General features: G+C 41.4%; 1 protein-coding gene across 2 annotated transcripts in view; it reads right to left on the reverse strand.

Moving 5' to 3' along the window:
* Window positions 1–19,869, reverse strand: part of ADAMTS12 (ADAM metallopeptidase with thrombospondin type 1 motif 12) — a 181,975-nt gene that overhangs the window by 17,651 nt on the left and 144,455 nt on the right. For both annotated transcript variants that reach the window (XM_042804887.1, XM_042804888.1), the window contains 3 exons: window positions 13,829–13,955; window positions 6,574–6,784; window positions 1,703–2,839 (listed from right to left, as the gene is read on the reverse strand). In XM_042804887.1, the coding sequence (XP_042660821.1) occupies window positions 1,703–2,839; window positions 6,574–6,784; window positions 13,829–13,955 (1,475 nt within the window). The remainder of the gene's footprint in view (window positions 1–1,702; window positions 2,840–6,573; window positions 6,785–13,828; window positions 13,956–19,869) is intronic.

A 19,869-nucleotide genomic window follows, 5' to 3' on the forward strand; every position in this document is an offset into this window, starting at 1 on the left:
CTGACCAAAACTTAAAGCATGTTATTCAGGGCATCATCCAAATGATTCATAAACACTGACAGGCCTGGGGCACCAACCACCTCTCTAGGAAGCCTGTGCCAGTGTTTGACCACCCTCTCGGTAAAGAAACGCTTCCTGATGTCCAGTCTGAGCCTCCCCTGGCACCACTTTGAACCATTCCCATGTGTCCTGTCACTGGGTACCAGGGAGAAGAGCTCAGCACCTCCCTCTCCGTGTCCTCTCCTCAGGAAGCTGTAGGGAGCAGTGAGGTCGCCCCTCAGCCTCCTTTTCTCCAGATCCAGACAAATCCAAAGCCCTCAGCCGCTCCCCACAGGACGGGCCTTCCAGCCCTCTCCCCAGCTTTGTTGCCCTCCTCTGGATCCATTTAAGACCATTAACACCCCTAAACGGTGGGGCCCAGCACCGCACCCAGCACGCCGGGTGAGGCCGCACCAAGGCTGTGCACAGCGGGACAGTCACCGCTTTTGCCCGGCCGGTGATGCCGCGTCTGATGCACCCCGGGGTGGGCTTTGCCCCCTGGGCTGCCAGGGCACGTGGCTGGCTCACACTGAGCCTGCTGCCCACCAGCACCCCCGGGCCCCTTTCTGCAGGGCCGCTCTCCAGATACTCCTCTCCCGGTTTATACTTGTGCCCGGCGTTACTCCATCCCAGGTGCAGAATCCGGCATTTGGACTTGTTCAATTTCATCCCATTAATCACTGCCCAGCGCTCCAACCTATCCAGATCAGTCTGCAAGGCCCCCTGTCCCTCAAGAGAGTCAACAGCACCTCCCAGTTTGGCACCATCAGCAAACTTACTAATGGTGCATTCAGCTCCTGCATCCAGATGGTGGATAAAAGTATTGAACAGGACTGGCCCCAGAATGGAGCCCTGAGGAACACCTCTAGTGACTGGTCACCAGCCAGATGTAGCCCCATTCACTACAACCCTTTAAGCCCTGCCATCCAGTCAGTTCTTCACCCAGCACACTATGAACCTGCCCATCCCACAGTAGGACAACTTGATCAGGAGGAGTAACAAAAGCCTTACTAAAATCCAGAAAAACTACATCCACCACCTTCCCTTCATCCACTCAGTCAGTGACTTTATCATAGAAGGACAGCAAATTAGGTATATAAGACTTTCCCTTTGTGAACCCATGTTGACTGTGCCTGATGACTGCATTGTTCTTTAAATGCCTTTCAACAGTATGCAGCATGATCTTCTCCATAATTTTTCCAGGAACGGCACTTAGACTAAGAGGCCTGTAGTTTCCTAGGTCCTCCCTCACATTCTTATTGTACACTGGAATGACACTGGCTAGCTTTCAGTCATTAGGGACCTCCGCAGACTCCCAAGACCTTTGGTAGATTATTGAGTGGGGTCTTGCCATAACACCTGCTAGCTCCCTCAGTACTCTGGCATGAATCCTAGTGAGTGTTCAGCTGATACAGCTGTCCCTTACAATTTTACTGTCCAGTTATGCACAGTTTTGCAGAATCCATAAATATAGACACATTTTATGTAAGCAATCTAATATTAGATATTCCCTAGTTACAAGTTTTTTTGTGTGACAAGTATTTAATTTGAATGTATGGTACTCATTTCAGATAATCATGACAAACTACAAGCTTTATTTTTTCAGCAGTGGTTCAGACAGCTGTTCACACTCTCTACTTCTTATGAGTTAAAACCAACTTACCTCACTCCAGTTGCCTACTATCCAGTAGGCATCACCAGGCAAAATGTTGGATGTTATTAGGTGGCTGTTTTCTGTGACATTTGTTAAAACACCCTCAGACGTTGCACTTTGGTTCCTGAGAGAAGGCTCAAGAGCTGATGATTGTGTGAGGGTGTCAGGTAGCTTCATTTCTCTTCTGTTGTCAGTCTGGTCTCTTGGTACATGACCAAACACTGAGGGCATTACTGTAACTGATGTTTGAGGGGTAGTTACTTCTACAACAGGTGTATCAATTTGCAGACTGATAGGGTTTGCTGTTTTTGGAAATGTTAACCCTTGTGCTGCTCTGTTTACAGGAGGGAGCACAGAAGGGTCTTGCTGATGAGATGCTGGGAGGGGCTGAGAAGTCACGCTCTCATTTTGAAGGACAGGAGAGACAGTATCTAGGGTTGTGCTCCCAGTTCTGATTTCAGGATTGAGCTCTGTGCTGTAAAGGAGATCAACTGGTTTCTCACTGACTCCGGGTAACCCATCAATGTCGTCAGATTCTTCAGTTAAGTAATCATAGCTGGAAGTTATTTCTAGATTACTGGTAAAAGAGGAGACAGGAGTGTCCTCACTTCTTTGCACCTCACTCTCCATAGTAGAAACTGGCTCACTTTCAGAAATATTTTCAGCACGCCTTAGAATTTCAGTACTTAAGCTATTATGAAAAGGCCATGAAGTGGTATTTTGGTATGAACTATTTTCAGTAGAAACAACTGGATAATTGTAAGCGTCACTTGATCCAACAAAATTATTTTGTAATGTTCTGTTGGATACTCCTTTTTCTGAGACATTACCCATACCAGAAGATGTAGGCAAGCAGGGAGTTGCACTTTCAGGTTTCGGTATTTTTGTTGTTGTATGGGACCTTGGGCTTGGCATGGGTATTCTGCGAGGAGGACTCCGTTCAGGATTAGTAGTTGTTTTTCTGATTATGATTCTTCCTCTTCTGGGTGCCAGTGGGGGTATCAGAAATTTTCCAGCAGAAGGACACTGCTGGAGACCACACAGGGCCTTAGAGTTTGGTCTCTTGGAAGTATCACATGGCTCATAATTATTTTTGGCACAAGTGACATTACGAGTCCTTACTCCACCACCACAAGTAACTGTGCACTGCAAAGGAAACAGAATTAATGTATCTCCCGTCTTTATTCTGTTGTACATATCAACAAAAGTAAGTATCAGATTGCATCTGTTTATAATAAAGAAGCATCATTATAAATAATCAATAACAAAGCTTTTCCTGAGGAACAAGCCCTTCATTCTAGTTATGTTCTACTATCATGGAGCTATTTCTAAGTTTTTAGAACAGTAAATGTCACCTTGGGGAAACAGCAGTGAAAAAGGACCACAAGATAAAGACAAAATATGAAAGTAATATGCTAGAATTTGATTTCTTCAGTGAATCACAGAAGTTTTTTGCCAATACCTTTTCCAACAGGATTATAAAAAACAGACTAAAAACCTGAAACCAAAACCATATCTGACTGGCTCAGTGCTGGTGACTCATACTGCCACAAACCCCCTGTGATCATCCATGCAGCTCACAGCTCCTTGTAGACTTTATGAAATGGATTTTTCATTCAGTCTCAGTGCCACCACCACATGCTTCCAGGGCTGCTAGGATGTCTCTCCTAAATTACAGACTACTGAAATAATTAACCTATCTGACTTCTATTTAAATAGAAGCGCTGTTGTGTAAAAAGGGTGCTGTAAATCAAGGAGACCCAGTTTTTCTGTGATGTTTTTCATCCTCAGCCCCAACAGGCACAGCCATGCCTTCAGCAGCTGTTGCTCCACTAAGGACTTTCTGAAACTTCAACACACTTCCCTGGTTTGAGGTACTAAGACCGGATGACGGGATGAGTATAAATGGAGATGGTACATATAACTTACTGGAGGAAGACTTCTTCAGATGAGACGGAGCCTGATGGCAAACTAATTCAGCTGGCTTAAACCAGCTGCTCAACATGAAGTGATGAACACTCTTAATGCCACCACTTTAAAGCCCCTGGGATATCTGTTCCTTTTTAGAGGTAGTCTAGGTCACGGAGCTATAGAAACACCAGTAACCTTGTGTTACTGGAGCACTCTGTTGTTAACACCTGTAAAATAATATCACCTCTGTAGCAACAGGAGCACAGAATCGAGCAGAGTAACCTCAGAGTAGATACAGTCATTAGTTAATCTGTCTGTCCTCCTTGCACTTTCAGCTGTATAGCACATTTAAAATACTCAGAGCTATGAAAATTTACATCAGCTGCAATCTGACCTCTAAAGTTATTCAGTAAAGGATTTTTCTTATTGACGAAGATAGAAATTACTAGCACCATGTTGCTGCTTACACAGAAATAGAACACACTTATTCTGTCTGACTTTGCAACTTGGATGATTTAAGTTAACATTCGTGTGAGTTAAAAGGAACATCCAACCTCATTAGCTTTTTGTGGTAATGGCTGTCTCCTAGAATTACCTTTGAAAATGTCTGCTTTAGATTATGGCCATGTACTAAAAAGAGATTTCAGAATGGCTACAATGCTCTATCCCTATTATCTGCCTAATTAAGTGTATTCAGCTTATAAGATATGGAATGATTTTCTAACAGCCAGGTAAGTTCAAAGCAAAAGGAAGTTCTGCCTGTGTAAAATCTCTCCCTTACATTCATCAGTGAGGAACATTCTGCAGTTCCAAGTCTCCCGACAATCCTGTCATTTGTGCAGGTGAAATAGCCTGTGTTACACTCCCTCCTCAATTTCTACAGGTGTAGAAATTTTTTTCTGTCAGTAACTTGCAAATGTAATCCAACAACACATGAGCACTGGCTGTATTCTGTAACAGCATGCCATTTCTATATGATCATATGGCTAGCCAAGTAATCCCACCCTATTTTTTCCACAGGCAGTTAAAACATGGTGGCTACTCAATTCACTGAAAAATCAACATTCAGTGATGATGGTTTGTAAGCAGAGCAGACCCTGAATTAATACTGTCACAAAATTATATTAATTCATTATCTGAATCTGCTCGCAAACACAACAGTGAGTGTGGTAAAAAGAAGAGTTAGGAGAAAGAAGGAAGAGGAGTTTTCCAAAAGGGAAGGGAATGGAATGGAATAGAATAGAATAGGATAGAATATAATGAATAGAATAGAATAGAATAGAATAGAATAGAATAGAATAGAATAGAATAGAATAGAATAGAATAGAATAGAATAGAATAGAATAGAATAGAATAGAATAGAATAGAATAGAATAGACTATTTCAGTTGGAGGGGACCTACACTGATCATTTGGTCCAACTGCCTGACCACTTCAGGGCAGACCAAAAGTTAAAGCACGCCATTTCGGGCACTGTCCAAATGCCTCTTAAACACTGACAGGCCTGATGCATCGACTGCCTCTCTAGGAAGCCTGTGCCAGTGTTTGACCACCCTCTCGGTAAAGAAACGCTTCCTAATGTCCAGTCTGAGCCTCCCCTGGCGCTGCTTTGAGCCATCCCCATGTGTCCTGTCACTGGGTACCAGGGAGAAGAGCTCAGCACCTCCCTCTCCGTGTCCTCTCCTCAGGAAGCTGTAGGGAGCAGTGAGGTCGCCCCTCAGCCTCCTTTTCTCCAGATCCAGACAAATCCAAAGCCCTCAGCCGCTCCCCACAGGACGGGCCTTCCAGCCCTCTCCCCAGCTTTGTTGCCCTCCTCTGGATCCATTTAAGACCATTAACACCCCTAAACGGTGGGGCCCAGCACCGCACCCAGCACGCCGGGTGAGGCCGCACCAAGGCTGAGCACAGCGGGACAGGCACCGCTTTTGCCCGGCCGGTGATGCCGCGTCTGATGCACCCCGGGGTGGGCTTTGCCCCCTGGGCTGCCAGGGCACGTGGCTGGCTCACACTGAGCCTGCTGCCCACCAGCACCCCCGGGCCCCTTTCTGCAGGGCCGCTCTCCAGACACTCCTCTCCCAGTTTATACTTGTGCCCGGCGTTACTCCATCCCAGGTGCAGAATCCGGCATTTGGACTTGTTCAATTTCATCCCATTAATCACTGCCCAGCGCTCCAACCTATCCAGATCCCTCTGCAAGGCCCCCTGTCCCTCAAGAGAGTCAACAGCACCTCCCAGTTTGGCACCATCAGCAAACTTACTAATGGTGCATTCAGCTCCTCCATTCAAATCATTGGTCTTGGAAGTTTTGAAAAATATAGTAAACTTCATTTTTATTGATAACTGAAATGCAAAATATTTGTTGTGCATTTTCTCATGATTATCAGCTACACTGACAGCTAAACGGCCTATTTGTGAGGTGAACCATGAACACGTCATCATTTTAATGACCTCACATTCTGAAGTTCATCAGCTGCCAGTGAAACAATTGCACAATATTTAATTAACTCTTGAAGGACACACAAATATTCTAGTGTTTGTTAGGACTTCAGATTAATACTAAAAAGAAAAAGCTTGCATGCTATGGCAAAATCAGCAGTGTTATGAATGCAAGAGATATGAGTGCAAAGAATGTAAAAATGCTTCTTTGCAGGCCTACACACATGACACAGAGCCTCCCTCCATCTGGTCCACAGCACTAATGAGTGTTGCACAGACTTTTTCTGCTCTGTTCTACAGTCCCAAAAGCTCAGCAAGCCAAGCCCCTAGAAATAGTTAACACCCAACACTTGCTGAGGTCTTTAGCAAGCAGGGCAGCTTTTCTTCTTCTGCACAAAGGATCTGTGAGGACATCTTAAAAAAAAAAAAAAAGGCAAAAAAGCAGGTCATTGGTCCTCTCTGCTGACTATAATAGGTTATTTTGAAAAAAACGTTCAATATGACAGTTCAATATGACACTTGACATGAATTTACCTCAGTCCAGTTGCTCACTGTCCAGTCAGACGGGCACAAGACATCTCTGTTGCATGACAGATGGGTCTTTGGTTTAAGCAGGTGCTGGCACTCTGTGACAGCCAGCGCCTGCTCATCAGATCCCACTGTCTGGATGCAAAGTACAGTTCGCTTCTTCTGGCCTGTTGGGCCACACGTGGTTGAACATTTCTGCCACTCTCCTGCCCACCATCTGAAAACCAGGGGGGCGAGAAAAATCAGAAAACATTCCATCACAAGCACGTTAAGGAAAAAGTCAGAGACTTCGTTTGGATATATGCTTTTCATATTAAGTCTAGATCACTCAAGCTTCCCCTCCACCCTGTGTTTCATTACCAGCCAGTCACTAAAGATGCTGATTCCCAGACAGCAGTAGGCACCAAGTATTATGCTTCTACAATGTGTAAGATCCACTGAGTAGATGGTCTTTAAAATCCAAATTTGAGGAACTGCTAGGAAGTTTAGTAATCTATTTACTCTATCCTACTGTTTATCTGCTTATTGCTACCTCAGTACAGAAAGAGTTAAGAAATGAGAATGACTGGAGGGTCTGTAATGACAGCATAGAGGTGAAGAAGGTCCCCTCACACATGTCTGTGCAGCCAGTACTGCACAAGTGCTCAAACTGGCCCTGTGTCACCTCCAGAAGGGGAAGCAATAAGGCACACAACCCCCAAAACCCATCTGGTCAGAGCTGTGCTGTGCGCACCCATGTGGGATCAGCGCCCCGCAGCACTGCACCTCTGGACCTAGTCTCTGGGTCTGCTCTAGGCTGCACTTTTCTGTATTTTGTTTCTTCATGAAGTAAAAATGAGCCTCCTACGTGTGTGTCTCCTGATTAAAGCTGGTCTTCTGTAGCAAGCTATGCGATGTTCCACCAAATGAAAGATAAAAGTTTCCTCTACTGCAGTATTTTCCAATGGGAAATGCCTTGATGACAGGAGCTGTCCCCTTCATATTTGGTTTACCTTAGCCTTTCTCCAGCTTCATCCACCTATTTCTTCTCATGCTGACCCAGAGTGGATCAAATATCTACATACCTGCCTTTGATGATAAGAAAGGAGGGCAAAAATTTCTGGGTTTCTACTATTTGAGAAGCACTGGCATCAACTGTGATATTTGCCTAAAGATTTACCTTTACACTTAAAAAAAAACCCAGCAAACAAACAAGAAAATACTTTTTCCTTCCTGTTTTGGGTGCCCTAAGCAAGAACATAGCTCCAAGCTGCTATATAAAAAATCTGGCCCAGCTGTGAACTGTAAACCACAAAACTAGAGAATATTACTTGTTTTTGAGTTTTGAAGCAGGTCATGACAAAGCCTTATGCTGAAAACAAAACAAGGATGTATTTAAACAACTTTCTAGACAGAAAGGGGGGAAAAAGTTGGTTTTGGCTTACAACCAACACCATTCTATTGTATCTTTTTCCTTTTAAGGTAAAAGAATTTAGAGCAATATAGTACCATTCTGATAAATACATCAAAGTTCAACGTCTGTGATCTCTTTATCAGTTTTATAACAGTTTTTGCTTCTTGCTTTGTCTCCCATCTTACTGCATTTCTGCCTTCTTCAGTTTGCTTACAATCCCTCTCCTCTTTCCTCTGTATTTTCCATGTTCCTTCTCTGTTTCCTGATAAATTCATTCTTCAGTTACAAATGAGCTGTCATTGATGTCGAAAGCACTGATATCTATTCCTAACCATTTAAAAAAAAAAAAAATACTCAGAGCAATCAAGCTATGCACACAGCTCATTTGTGCAACCATCTGGTCTTCTCTGGGGTACCTACACCTACCTTACTTCTCTTTAGCTATGTATACACACCGCTTTTCCTTTTAAATTACCCTAGGAGCCCTCTGGGAGACAGATGGTTTTGCTACATGCTCTAGAATGCAGCCCATTGCCACCGCAGCCCTGTGCGAGGCCTCTGGACATTGCTGCAATAAAAAAACAAATTATTTTTCTCCTCCTGCCTTTCTTTAGATTGTTTCTTCCTCTTCCACACTTCTGCAAACAACAAAGAAAAACTAACAAGTGATTTAAGAGAAAAAGTGAGCGTACCTCAGTGGAACACAGCAATAAAAAAAGAAAAATGTATTATCTCAACCTGAATCAAGACAATTAAGGGTGGTTTTCATCTCTTGCATCTTCTTTACAATTTCATCATCTCTAGTTTGGCACAAAAGCAACTTGAAGTATGCAAATTGCTCTATTAATTTTAATGAAACTAGATCATATATTTCAAGCTACAGACATGCTAAGATGACACCCTCTCCCTCACTGTTTTCAAATGGCTCTGAGTGAGGGTTCAGCAGTTTGCAGGTTTAAATACCTAACTCCTAGCAATAAATTATCAGACCAGCAGTAATGGTGCATGATTGACTACTGCACACAAAATTTTTCTGAAAAGTCATGGAAGAAAATAAGGTGCTCCAAATTTAGGAAACCCCAGAATTAAGATTTTATCTAATTGCACCTTCATGATCAATCTTAAATTACATGTAGTCATGTAACTTTTTCTATAGAGTTCTTCCTCATTTAGTGCAGGTAACAGATGGTACTGATGAGCCAAGTAGTTAGCTGATCAACACCATGTTTACCCCATACACTTCAAAAAAGTTGCTCTGACTGAAAGCTTATTCTAGCAGTAACTGGAGTTTCTGTTGGTGCATTTTCCTATTTCCATTCTAGGTTACATGCACATGCCTTAAACACTCTAGCATGGGAAACTTAACATGGCAACACATGCACTCTTGCCTCTTCATGGTCCCCACTGAGGGTTTCTGAACTGCGGCATCACAGCTGAAGGGGAAGAAAGGCAAAGCGGGGACAGCAGAACATCAACCGTCCATTTGTCTGTTCTGGTACAGGGTGCCCCAAAGCAGGTCCTGGACCACACAGAAGGGAGCAGCACCTGAGTGACTGCTTTGCCAAACTCTATTTATCTTGGAGCTCCTGCTGTCTCCTCACACTGCAGAGGTATAACCAAAACTGGAGGTGATGAGGTGGCTGCTGAGCACACATCCAGAATCGACAGCAATCTGAGATCTAAACGCACAACTTCTAAATGGAAACAATCACACTGTCGGACCTCCCAGCTGTAAGCTAAAGAGTGGAGGGCACTGCTAGACACAGCTTTGGGCAGTTTATAAACGAGGCTTTCTTTAAATCAAACACACAGCAAGAATGCTTGGCAAGGAAGAGGATATGGGGAAGAAAACTAGGATCTAGCTCTTCAGACTGTGGTGAGAGGCTGGGACAAGTTGGTGGAAACTGAAGCCTTACGGAAGTCATCATCTAATAGTTGTTCCTACCTCTGATTTCAGATGGCATTTACCACTACAGCAACTGAGTGGTTCTTAAATGTTAATGCATCACCTGGTCCCTGCAAAGTGACAGGACTGCCTTATCTCCACAGACAGGCATGAGATGGAAAGATTGTGATAACAAACAAACAAGCAACATGCATGATTTGGGTAATTAATTTGTGTGAGCACTGATTTTCCTTAGGCTGTTGAACTAGAGAGCAGTCTGTCTGGTAAAAGCATAACCCCAGTTAGTTTTCAGCTGCAGCTGTGAGTGCTCAGCTCTGACAATACAGCTTGGGACAGAGGTAGGGGGAAAATCTGATTCTGTCAAGTGGCATTCAGCTGCCTTAAATGAGACCTACCTCTTTTCTTCCCACACTGAGTTTTGAAGGTCTGTAACAATTAAGGTGGGTCACAACAGCCTTGTCCATTATGCAATCCTCATCTATACCTAGATGATGTGAGCTGAACAAGGTCAAGGTATGGATTCTGCTGAAAAAGTAGTAGCATGGGATTCTGGAACCAAAGTTTACTATATTCATGCCTATGGGGCTGAATGTTCCTCCCACCATATTGTGTCACACCTAAAGAAAGATTGTCTTCTTTCACTATGTACTTGTACAGCACCAGTCACAGCAGATACCAAGAAGGTACTGACTTTCACTCTATGTTTTATAACAGAAACGAGATTTCCTATTCTTATTATGCTGCTGGAGTCTACTCAGCAGTCTGGAAGCAGGACAATATAGGACAATAAAAAGCAGAAGATCCCAAGTACTTGTAAAATAATCTATTTACGGTTAATCTGTTCAAGTCAGGTTAAAAAGGGTCCAGGAAATATTCTTTACAGGGGAGAGCAAAACTTTTATTCACAATACTGTGAGTGGTTAAAATCTCACTCTTGTTCTTCAAGTAGTATCTATTGTTTTTTATCATTAACACCTATGAAGCTAAATACCTGTCCACCAAAGAAACACAGAACTGGAAATAATTTTCAATAGCATGACATGAAAAAAAGCCTGCATTTAACCTATAGTCTTGTTGCACTCCTGCCAAGCAGTATCACTCATGTTTTACATGAACGGTTGTATGACATTTTAACTCTCAACTGTTCAGCTATCTTTATTTTGTTCTGAGTCAGCATGTGGCATACCTATATTGAGACATTTTAAATAATTGGTTTTCTCCAGAATCTTTTAGTAGAAAGTGTGGGAAAGATAAACGTAGACCAAATCAGCTAACAAAAAAAAAAGTTAAGACTTCGACTTCTCAGAAGCCTGTCATTTAAACAGTTTATAATTAACTTCCTGAAGGATCTGGTTCGTGAGAGTCACAAACACTATAGTAAAGTTATTCTTTGCCTATAGCTGCAGTTTGATAAATTATTTAATTCTGATTTAGATCTAGTAGCTAGTTCCACGGTAGCCTGTTTCCCATCAGTGGGATTCAGCAGATCATAAAAGGAAGGGTTATGCAAGGGAACATCCTTCTTGTTTTAGATAGGATGTTCCCGTAAAGAAACTGTTTCACTGTTGGGAAGAATGTGATCATCTAATAGTTTCAGTCCCATGGCTGCAGCACTAACCAAAGGTCCCCTGCAGTGTTGTGTTTAACAGCACTGTCCTCAAGTCTAGCACAGAATTTAGCCACCTCTCTACAGCACACTTGGTCTTTGGCAGCTTCACATGAACTCTCAGTTATCTTGTATCATGTTGTATGGGACAGTCACACCTTCCTCCAACATCCAGATTTTCTTTAGAACCATCAAACTGCACAAAGTGCTGTCTTGCATTTCAGATGAAGATGTGTAACCATCTGTCCGGATTAGAGGTGACACATACACCATGGAAATTAAATACCAACTAAATCCCATGCTGGGACTACAGTCTCGAACAGAGATCAGATCTACAAAATGAAGGGCTTCAGAAGGGTGGATAGGACTTCCTTCTTCACTGTCATCTCTTCCAAAAGAAGAACTCAGGGCCACCAACAGAAGCTAGTGAGATCTAGGTTCAAAATAATTAAAATGAGGTGGTGTTTCACACATATTAAAGCTGTGGGACTTCTTGCAGAGGAAGTTATATATGATAGAACTTTTACAAGGCTGCAGAGGAAGGCTGCAGAAGTACTCCAAAGAGAGGTCCACTGGAGGTTACTGATTAGACAAATGATAGAAGCCTGTGGAAATGCCCTGAATTAAAACTACTTGGAAGCTGGAAGAGTATGAGAAAGAAATATAATTTTTGCTTGCCTTGTGTTTACTATTCCTTAGGCATGTAGGCCTTGCTGTGAGACAGAACAGGGACTGAGAGAGACCCTTGGTCAAACTGCTACAGTCACTCTTCTGTTATTAAGAGAAAAATAAATACACAACATGACCCTAGAACTAAATACATTATGGGTTTCCTGCCCTGCATTTTGTCAGTATTTTGCTATCCTCAGAAGGATAGTTAGTGCTTTCCTCTCCAGTGCAGAATGAGCTTGAAAAGCATCAGGCTGGCAGCATATGACAGCTTTTCTGCCTGGCCTGCAGAAGAGCTTGATTCACACGTCACATAATTCTGCAATCTGCCCAACAAGGGACAAATTCTGCTCCCTGAGTTTCAAGAGCAGGTCTGAATAATACAGTCACTTAGAACAAACGGGATAAATTGAGCTTATCTGGAACTTTGGAATAAATAGCAGTTTATACATGCTATAAATAAAAAAGACTCCATGTATGTGAGTAGCCTCAGCTCTTAACTAGTCAGCTAGTTAATAAATTTGATCTACTGTCAACTGATTTCCTAGCAATCTACAAAGAATTATGAAATGCTGGTAGTTTATGTTTTTAACAGTCATTTATAGAGGCTGCAAGCACAAAGATGTAATTCTCAGGGGAGGCACATACTTCACAACAGTGAAGATACTAGGAAAACAACTAATAAAGCAAACATCCATGAAGACTTTTTTACATGAAAGCTTCATGAAATTCATTGCTGGCAAATGTAATGTGATACACTTTAAGGGAATCATTGTAATGACTTCAATTTTATTCTGATTTAACTAGAATTACTCGGGAAAAACTAGTATATCATTGAGAACAGCATGATAAACAATTTCTGAAGGCAATGAAAGACAAGCCCAAGATGTTCCAGTACCTAAAGCGTGAAACTAAAACCAGGACTGATCCCTTCCAGCAAATCTGTGCCTATTTTACAAGCCCATAGTTCTGCTGTCACCTGGAATGTTTCCTGTGCTTAGTCTTCCTTACCCTACTTGCTAAAATAGTAGAACAGAAAAAACAGAGGTGAAGATGAATTAAACTAATGCTATGGGAATGGAAAAAATTATTCCTATGCTACCACTGAATGAAAAAACTGCACTTCACTAAGAGGAAAAAATAAGAAGAGACATGATAAAAAGATGCCAAATAATAAGCACTATAAAGAAGGTATAATAACTAGGGTTATAGCAGTGGGCATTTCTACTCATCCTCTCTCATAAAAAGGACAACGGAGTATCAAAAAGTACTGAAAAACAGCATCAAAAGGCTTAAAAAAACCCCTCTGCAAGTTAGTTTTTGGAACACACAGTAATCCATCATCCCTTGAGCTAAAACAGGAATAGGATTTTTAAAGTAAGTAAGAATTTATACTGTTTTCAGACACACCTGCACCTAAACTGAACAAAAAGAGTATCCATATAGATGTGACAGCAACCTGTGCCATTCCCAGCACAGACTGCTCAGTAACTTGCATTGGAAACCTCTTAAGGCAGCTCACTCCTAATTTGTCCATTACTGGGTTTCTGCTACTTTACTTGGAAATGGTTGGGTGCTCTCACTATGGCAGGCTGCAGATGCCACACTAATCTGGTATTAGAACCAACGTTTTCCTTGGAGTAAGGCTGCTATTTAGCATTACCAGAGCACTCCCAGTGTCTGTTACCTGGGTGGACAGTCCTTTTCATAGCACTTTTTTTGTCGCCCGTTTGGCTGTGTTGCTGGGTCGCAGAAGGAGTTTTTGATCGCCCCACTTCCCTTCCGCATGCAGTGGGCAATCTGGCGCCGCACCCCTGCAAGAGAAAGACAAAAAAAAAATTAACAGTAATCCATGTAGGCTGGAGATGAACTGCAGAAATCCTCTAGCACGAGGAGTACACACTGGTCATACTCCACATGCCAGAATACAGTAACAGCTGTGCAAGTCAGTTTTGCTGAATGTCTGGGCTAAATCAGGTACGAGTATCCTTTAATCAAGTTGAAAAGGTGTTAAGCAGAGCTCTTTTGGATCAGAGAGCTGAAGCAACATGTTAGAAAGCACTTTTCTTATTCTCAATTTAGTTGTCAGCCTCAGAAAGGGCTCCTGCAGGCCCTGAAGCAGGTTTAAGGGCTATGAATGGTTCTTGGATTACTTGCAGATAAGAGGCAACTCAGCAGCATCAGGCTATTCACAGCAAGGGTATTTTTGCTGATCTTTTCTTTCTGACGCTGGGAAGGCTGTTTAAGCAGAATACATACTGAAGTGTATGAGCGAAACCATAACCCTGTGATTCTCAATCCTGAATTCCACGTTTAGGATGTTTTGGTAAAAATCTTGACCAAAAATGGTAATGCCATAATACAAGGGAAGACTTCTTGTTTTCTAGATAACTAATACACATCACTCATCACAAGAGGCAAAGCAGAGTAATGATGAGAGACACAGAGACATCCCATACATAAAATGTGGGTTATTTCCTAACAGTTCCACTTACAAAAACTCCCACATATTTAACAGAAAGAAACATGAACCAAAATGCCACATTAACCTGGTGTGAACCTAAGGAAAGCCAGTTTCCAGGGGCCTGCCTTCCACACAGTTTTGTAATAATTTGAGGTAGGTCCTGTGCTACAAATCCAGTGTAAAAAAAGTATTGCAATATTACAGTTTGAAAGGTTGTAGTTTGATAAAAAGGCATTAAAATAGTGGCATTATGCCCACAATAATCCCAAAGACTGAAATGACTAAAGAAGCCTTGTTTATTAACTCTTGTTAAATTAATTGTGCAATTATTTCACAGCAAATTAATTCATAACAATTAATATGCAGACAGTGGGTCACTGTACCTCTGTGACTTTAATCCTTCTCCTAGGAAGCAAAGGGCCTAACAGCACTGTTACTATGGTGCCAGGCATAAGTGTTAGGCTATTTTGCAGAATGTTTAGGAATAAAGCTTTTCCTTGCCTCACATCTCCGAATAAATAACATGGGAAACTATTTGGAAGATAAGAACAGTAATCCATAGATAATAATACTTGGGAAATCTGAAAATATTCCTCTATACAACATATGTTTTCTATATAGCAGTGTCCCCATGTATGGCAGTTAAAACATATGTCCTAAAATTTCTTGCTAGCAGTACAATTCCCTTGCTTTAAGCAATTTCACAGCATTCAAATTTTAATTCCTTTCCAAAATTTAACAATCTACTTATAAAAGTAAATAAAGAAAAAACAGACTATCAACTCTAATACTAGGAAATCCAAAGCTAGCAACAAAGGTAACTTCTGTTGGAGAACTGAGCATGGCCTGCATATGTGAAAGGGAGGTTGTAGTCAGACATTATTGAAAAAGGCCTCCACAACACAAGGAAATTAAAAACTTTCTATGTGTATTTGGGTCATTTCATGGAAGCAGATGGAAACCTGTATCTCATTTTTATAGCACTTTAAGACATCAAGTCTGTGACACTGTGAGGAAAAGCTTTCAGAATACTCTCAGACTTGTGACTGAGACACATAAGACAACTACTGACAACAGCACAGGATTTGATTACTGAGTCTCCTCCAGTCATACATGAAGGTTGATTTGCTAGAACAAGGATTAGTTTCACCTAGAAGGGAAGATTAAGGGACTGCAGCCCTGTGCTCCCATTAATACTCTTTGCTGGGGCTTCCAAGCTCCAGGGTACGTGGTATGGATGTAGCTGCATGACTGCAGCGTGGCTGGATGTGGCTCTGCTGTCCCTAGAGGAGTTCAAGCAGCAGAAACCTTTTTGGCTTAGTGCAGGACTCCCAGTGAGCAGTGCTCTGTTTTATTCTAGGAAAAATGTAACCAGAATAGTTATCAACCTTCCTGCTAGTTGTAAACAAAGCAGTTCACAGAATTATGTTTGTGTCCCTTTTAAAATCATGATATGTTGCTGTTACAAATGCAAATACAAGAACTTTTTTACTTTGATAAATTTTTTAGTCATTTCAGCTGCTGTAATTCACTTTAAAACCACTACAAAAATTTGCAAAAGTTCTGTTTATAGACTGTACATTCCCATAAAACATTTGCTGATCACTGGCATCAATAAACTAATTTATTCACATAAACAATTTTATTATGGAAGTTATGTGAACTCCCACTGTAGATCGTGAAAGATCCAGGATGGATGTATATATTTAAAGAATCCATAAATGCACAGCTTTTTCATCATGACTGTGTATAGTTCAGCTCCAAAGTTGGAAGGAATCCTACATGCATATACTGACACACATATGTATGTAGGTATACATATAGTGACATAATGAAACAATTGGCTTTTTTCAGTTTGAGCAAGTTGAACTAGAAAACACTGCAAAAGTAAAAAACTAGTCACCTCACACTGACACTGCCCTACCAAACATGTACACAGTTACATAACTTAAATATGTAATATCCTACTTAAATCACAGATTAAAAATTTTAAATATACTTTAAACTCAGTAAAATTGGAAACCTAAGCATGATTTCTATATGGGTCTGAGAGGGTAGGTCTTTTCCTCCCTTTACTTCTTCTACTTCTCTCTGACCTCAGTGCTACCTAGTCCATGCCAGCAACTGTTCTGCATGCACAAAGATGCTGGCTGTATTCACCAGGACACTGTCTCTGTGGTCATAATCTCACTCCAAAAATCGGATTTTTCCCCTGGAGTGGGAACAGCCCATTCCTTTTCTGCTCACCTCAATACTCATTGCATCACAGTCCTTCCCACACCCATGTTTCTTTACACAGAAGTGTACTATCTCAGCTCTGTGAAAAAAACCCTACAGATATTTCTGGAAAAAAAAAAAAAGAGAAACCAAGAATGACAATAATCTGATCCAAGAAAGTTCTGGATTTCACTAAATCTGCTCAGAGATTGCTTCTACCTCTCTGTGACACTTCAACCCTAACGCAGGACTTTTTAGATGTGAGGTTGACCCACTCAGATCCCGATTTCTCACTTAGTTTTCAAAAAAAGGTGCCAGCTTAAAATCATTTGGGTGTGGAAGGTTTTTGAAATAGAGATCAGAAATTGATTGGCTGCATAGCTCTCAGTATGGGCAAAATTAAGGCTGAGAACAACAGAAATGAAGGACTGGAAGCAAACATACAAAATGTGTAGGCAAAAGAGCATATTTGATTGTAAAACTAATTTGATCATGTAATTGTCACAATTGTGCATCAAATCAGATACTCTGCAAGGAGATAACTTTGGTATTTGAATGAACAAATTCTATTCAGTGCATGCACAAGTTATGCATGCAATGTAAGAGCCAACTTTTACATTCTTGGTGTTATAAAACTTAGATCCATAATAGTGAAGGAAAACACAGTGACCGTTTTTTATTAAAATCAGTGCTACAAATTTAGTCCTACATTTCAGTTCAGAAACACCTGGAGTTAATTTAGCAAAGTACTGCTGGTAACAATTGTGAAGAATTTAGAGGACACATAACAATTAACCCCCAAACAAATCTTATATTTAAGTCCTTTGGCAAAGCTTTGAAAATTTGCCAATTACTGATGTTATCTATGGAGAAGTAAATTGTTGAAGTTTCCTAATAGTCTCCCTTAGTGGTGGCTATGCTGCACTTTGCTTCTTGTTAACTTTCAATACCACTCAAAGCTAGTTCTAAGAATCATGATTAAAGCCTTTAGATAAGGATGACGGATTTATACTTGTAATTTCTAATTGACCATTATTTAATTAAAGAATAATGGGTAGGTGGTTTAGAAAAAAACTCAGTGAGGCATTTAAATTAATCTTCATATAAAAAAGCTTAAGGGCTTTACATGCTGTCTTAACAGTAGGCCCTGGAGGGACAGGCTCTTGGCCAGAGGGTGCAGCAGTTTGCAGGACACTGTCCAGTGTTCACACATTCTGACTGCAAAGCAATTCCTTTCTGCATAAAGCAACTGGCAGGCAGGGCATCACACTGTCCTGCTGCAAGGACAGAGCAAGGCCTATGGTTTTTACTGTAAATTATCCCCTTCAGCATTTGTTTGACATGAAATGGATTGAATGTAATTACTGAATTATTTTCTACACTATAAACAGATGTCATGTATTGCAATGTGTTCTCCTTTCCCCTGCATGCAGTATTAGGTATGTTTGCTACAGAAAACATTGATTCTTCAGACAATATTTTTCCCCTGTTAAATGGTGTTATTGCAAACTGGCCAGACCCACTTTGGGAGACTATAAAAGACAGGGGTGCATAGAGGAAATGAAGGAAAACATGAGCACATTTGCATATTCTCTTTCTCAGTTGCAACGGAGCTGAGGAATGGTATGTGTCAGGGCATGGTGTGGTGCTGTCTTGAGGCCAAGAATCTTTTGGAAAATATCTCTAGGGATCTGGCCTGTGTTAATTCTGAGAAGGGACAGCTTAAATCTACAAAGTCATTATTCGTTACTGGGACTTTTTCCAGGTACATTTCACTTGGATAGAAGATGTATCATAGGGCTAAAAGCTTATTTTTTTCTCTTAGGACAGATGAGACTTTCCTGCAAGAGCCCTTTTCCATGCCTGTAGAGCCATTTGTCACTTCCTAACTCAGCTTCACTCTCTTGGATCCTGAAAGCATTTGTTTGCATTGTCCTGATCTCTGTGGCAACAAAAGGCCAAAGTGCCCTTGGATTTACTGCTACCATATTGACCAGTTGTGATGGGCAGCCCTATGTCAAATCTTTAGGCAGGTCCAGCTTTGCACAGAGCAAAATTCTAGCTAGGTAAGGATCAATTTCTTCCACTGGTTGTGGATGTCAAAGTTAGTTCAATAGCTCACCTTTCTTGGTCCTCCTTTTTATCCTGAAAAACTACTGGTTTATTATTTACCAAGAGATAACTGCAAAATTCCTTGGTTATTTTACCACTACCTTTAGTCTAAGTAAATGTAATTTATCTTCTTGACCCCCACTGCAGGCTTGTCTTCAGTAAGACTTGTCATGCACCATACCATTAGCAGAGGATGGTCTTGACTACTTCAGTGTACTTTATCTTACAAACCTTTCAAAACTCTTCAAATGCCTGAGATTTGGCACAACAGGTCTGTTACTGCCAATGGCAATAAATTCTGGATCTAACCACGGTGTATGTTCAGATAAAATGAAGGTCATAATTCAAAGCCATAAGAAAGTTCTGTGGAAGTCAGAGAAGGGTGTTGCTTAATCCAGGGAACATCAGTTCTGCCTTTATTCTGCCTGAGCTGAACTTGGGCGGGGATCAAACCATAATAACAAGTAACCATGTGAGACCGTTTTTGTTCTAGGTCAACAACCACTACCATAACCACATTCCCTGCTAAATGTGCAAGACTTTAGAGTTTCCAAATTTCCATAATGGTGGAAAGCTAACATTTTCCAAATACACCTTCCCTGCTGCTAGGCCCTTTCTTTTATGAAGCAAAGCTCCAGGTATTTTTGCTGATGTGTTTGTGCTCTGATCATCTGGGCATAAACTGTCTGTATTACTGCACCAGTGTGGTGCTTACGAAGGCCAGATAGCTCAGATTCAGTGCCAAGCTAATGTGACAATAGCACAGCTGGTCCACATTCAGACAGCCCATAGCACAACCTGATTAAGCACTGGGTACCTGCAGAAAACAGCAGACAGACTGCAATATCAGAGCTCCCCTGGTTCAAGTGATGCACTGAAAGTTTGTGCCAGGGTTTCCCTTTTTTTCTGTGCAATACCTTGTTTGCATCGTATAT

Source organism: Tyto alba, unplaced genomic scaffold, assembly GCF_018691265.1.
Source record: "Tyto alba isolate M040663 unplaced genomic scaffold, T.alba_DEE_v4.0 Super-Scaffold_42, whole genome shotgun sequence".
Classification (NCBI taxonomy): domain Eukaryota; kingdom Metazoa; phylum Chordata; class Aves; order Strigiformes; family Tytonidae; genus Tyto; species Tyto alba.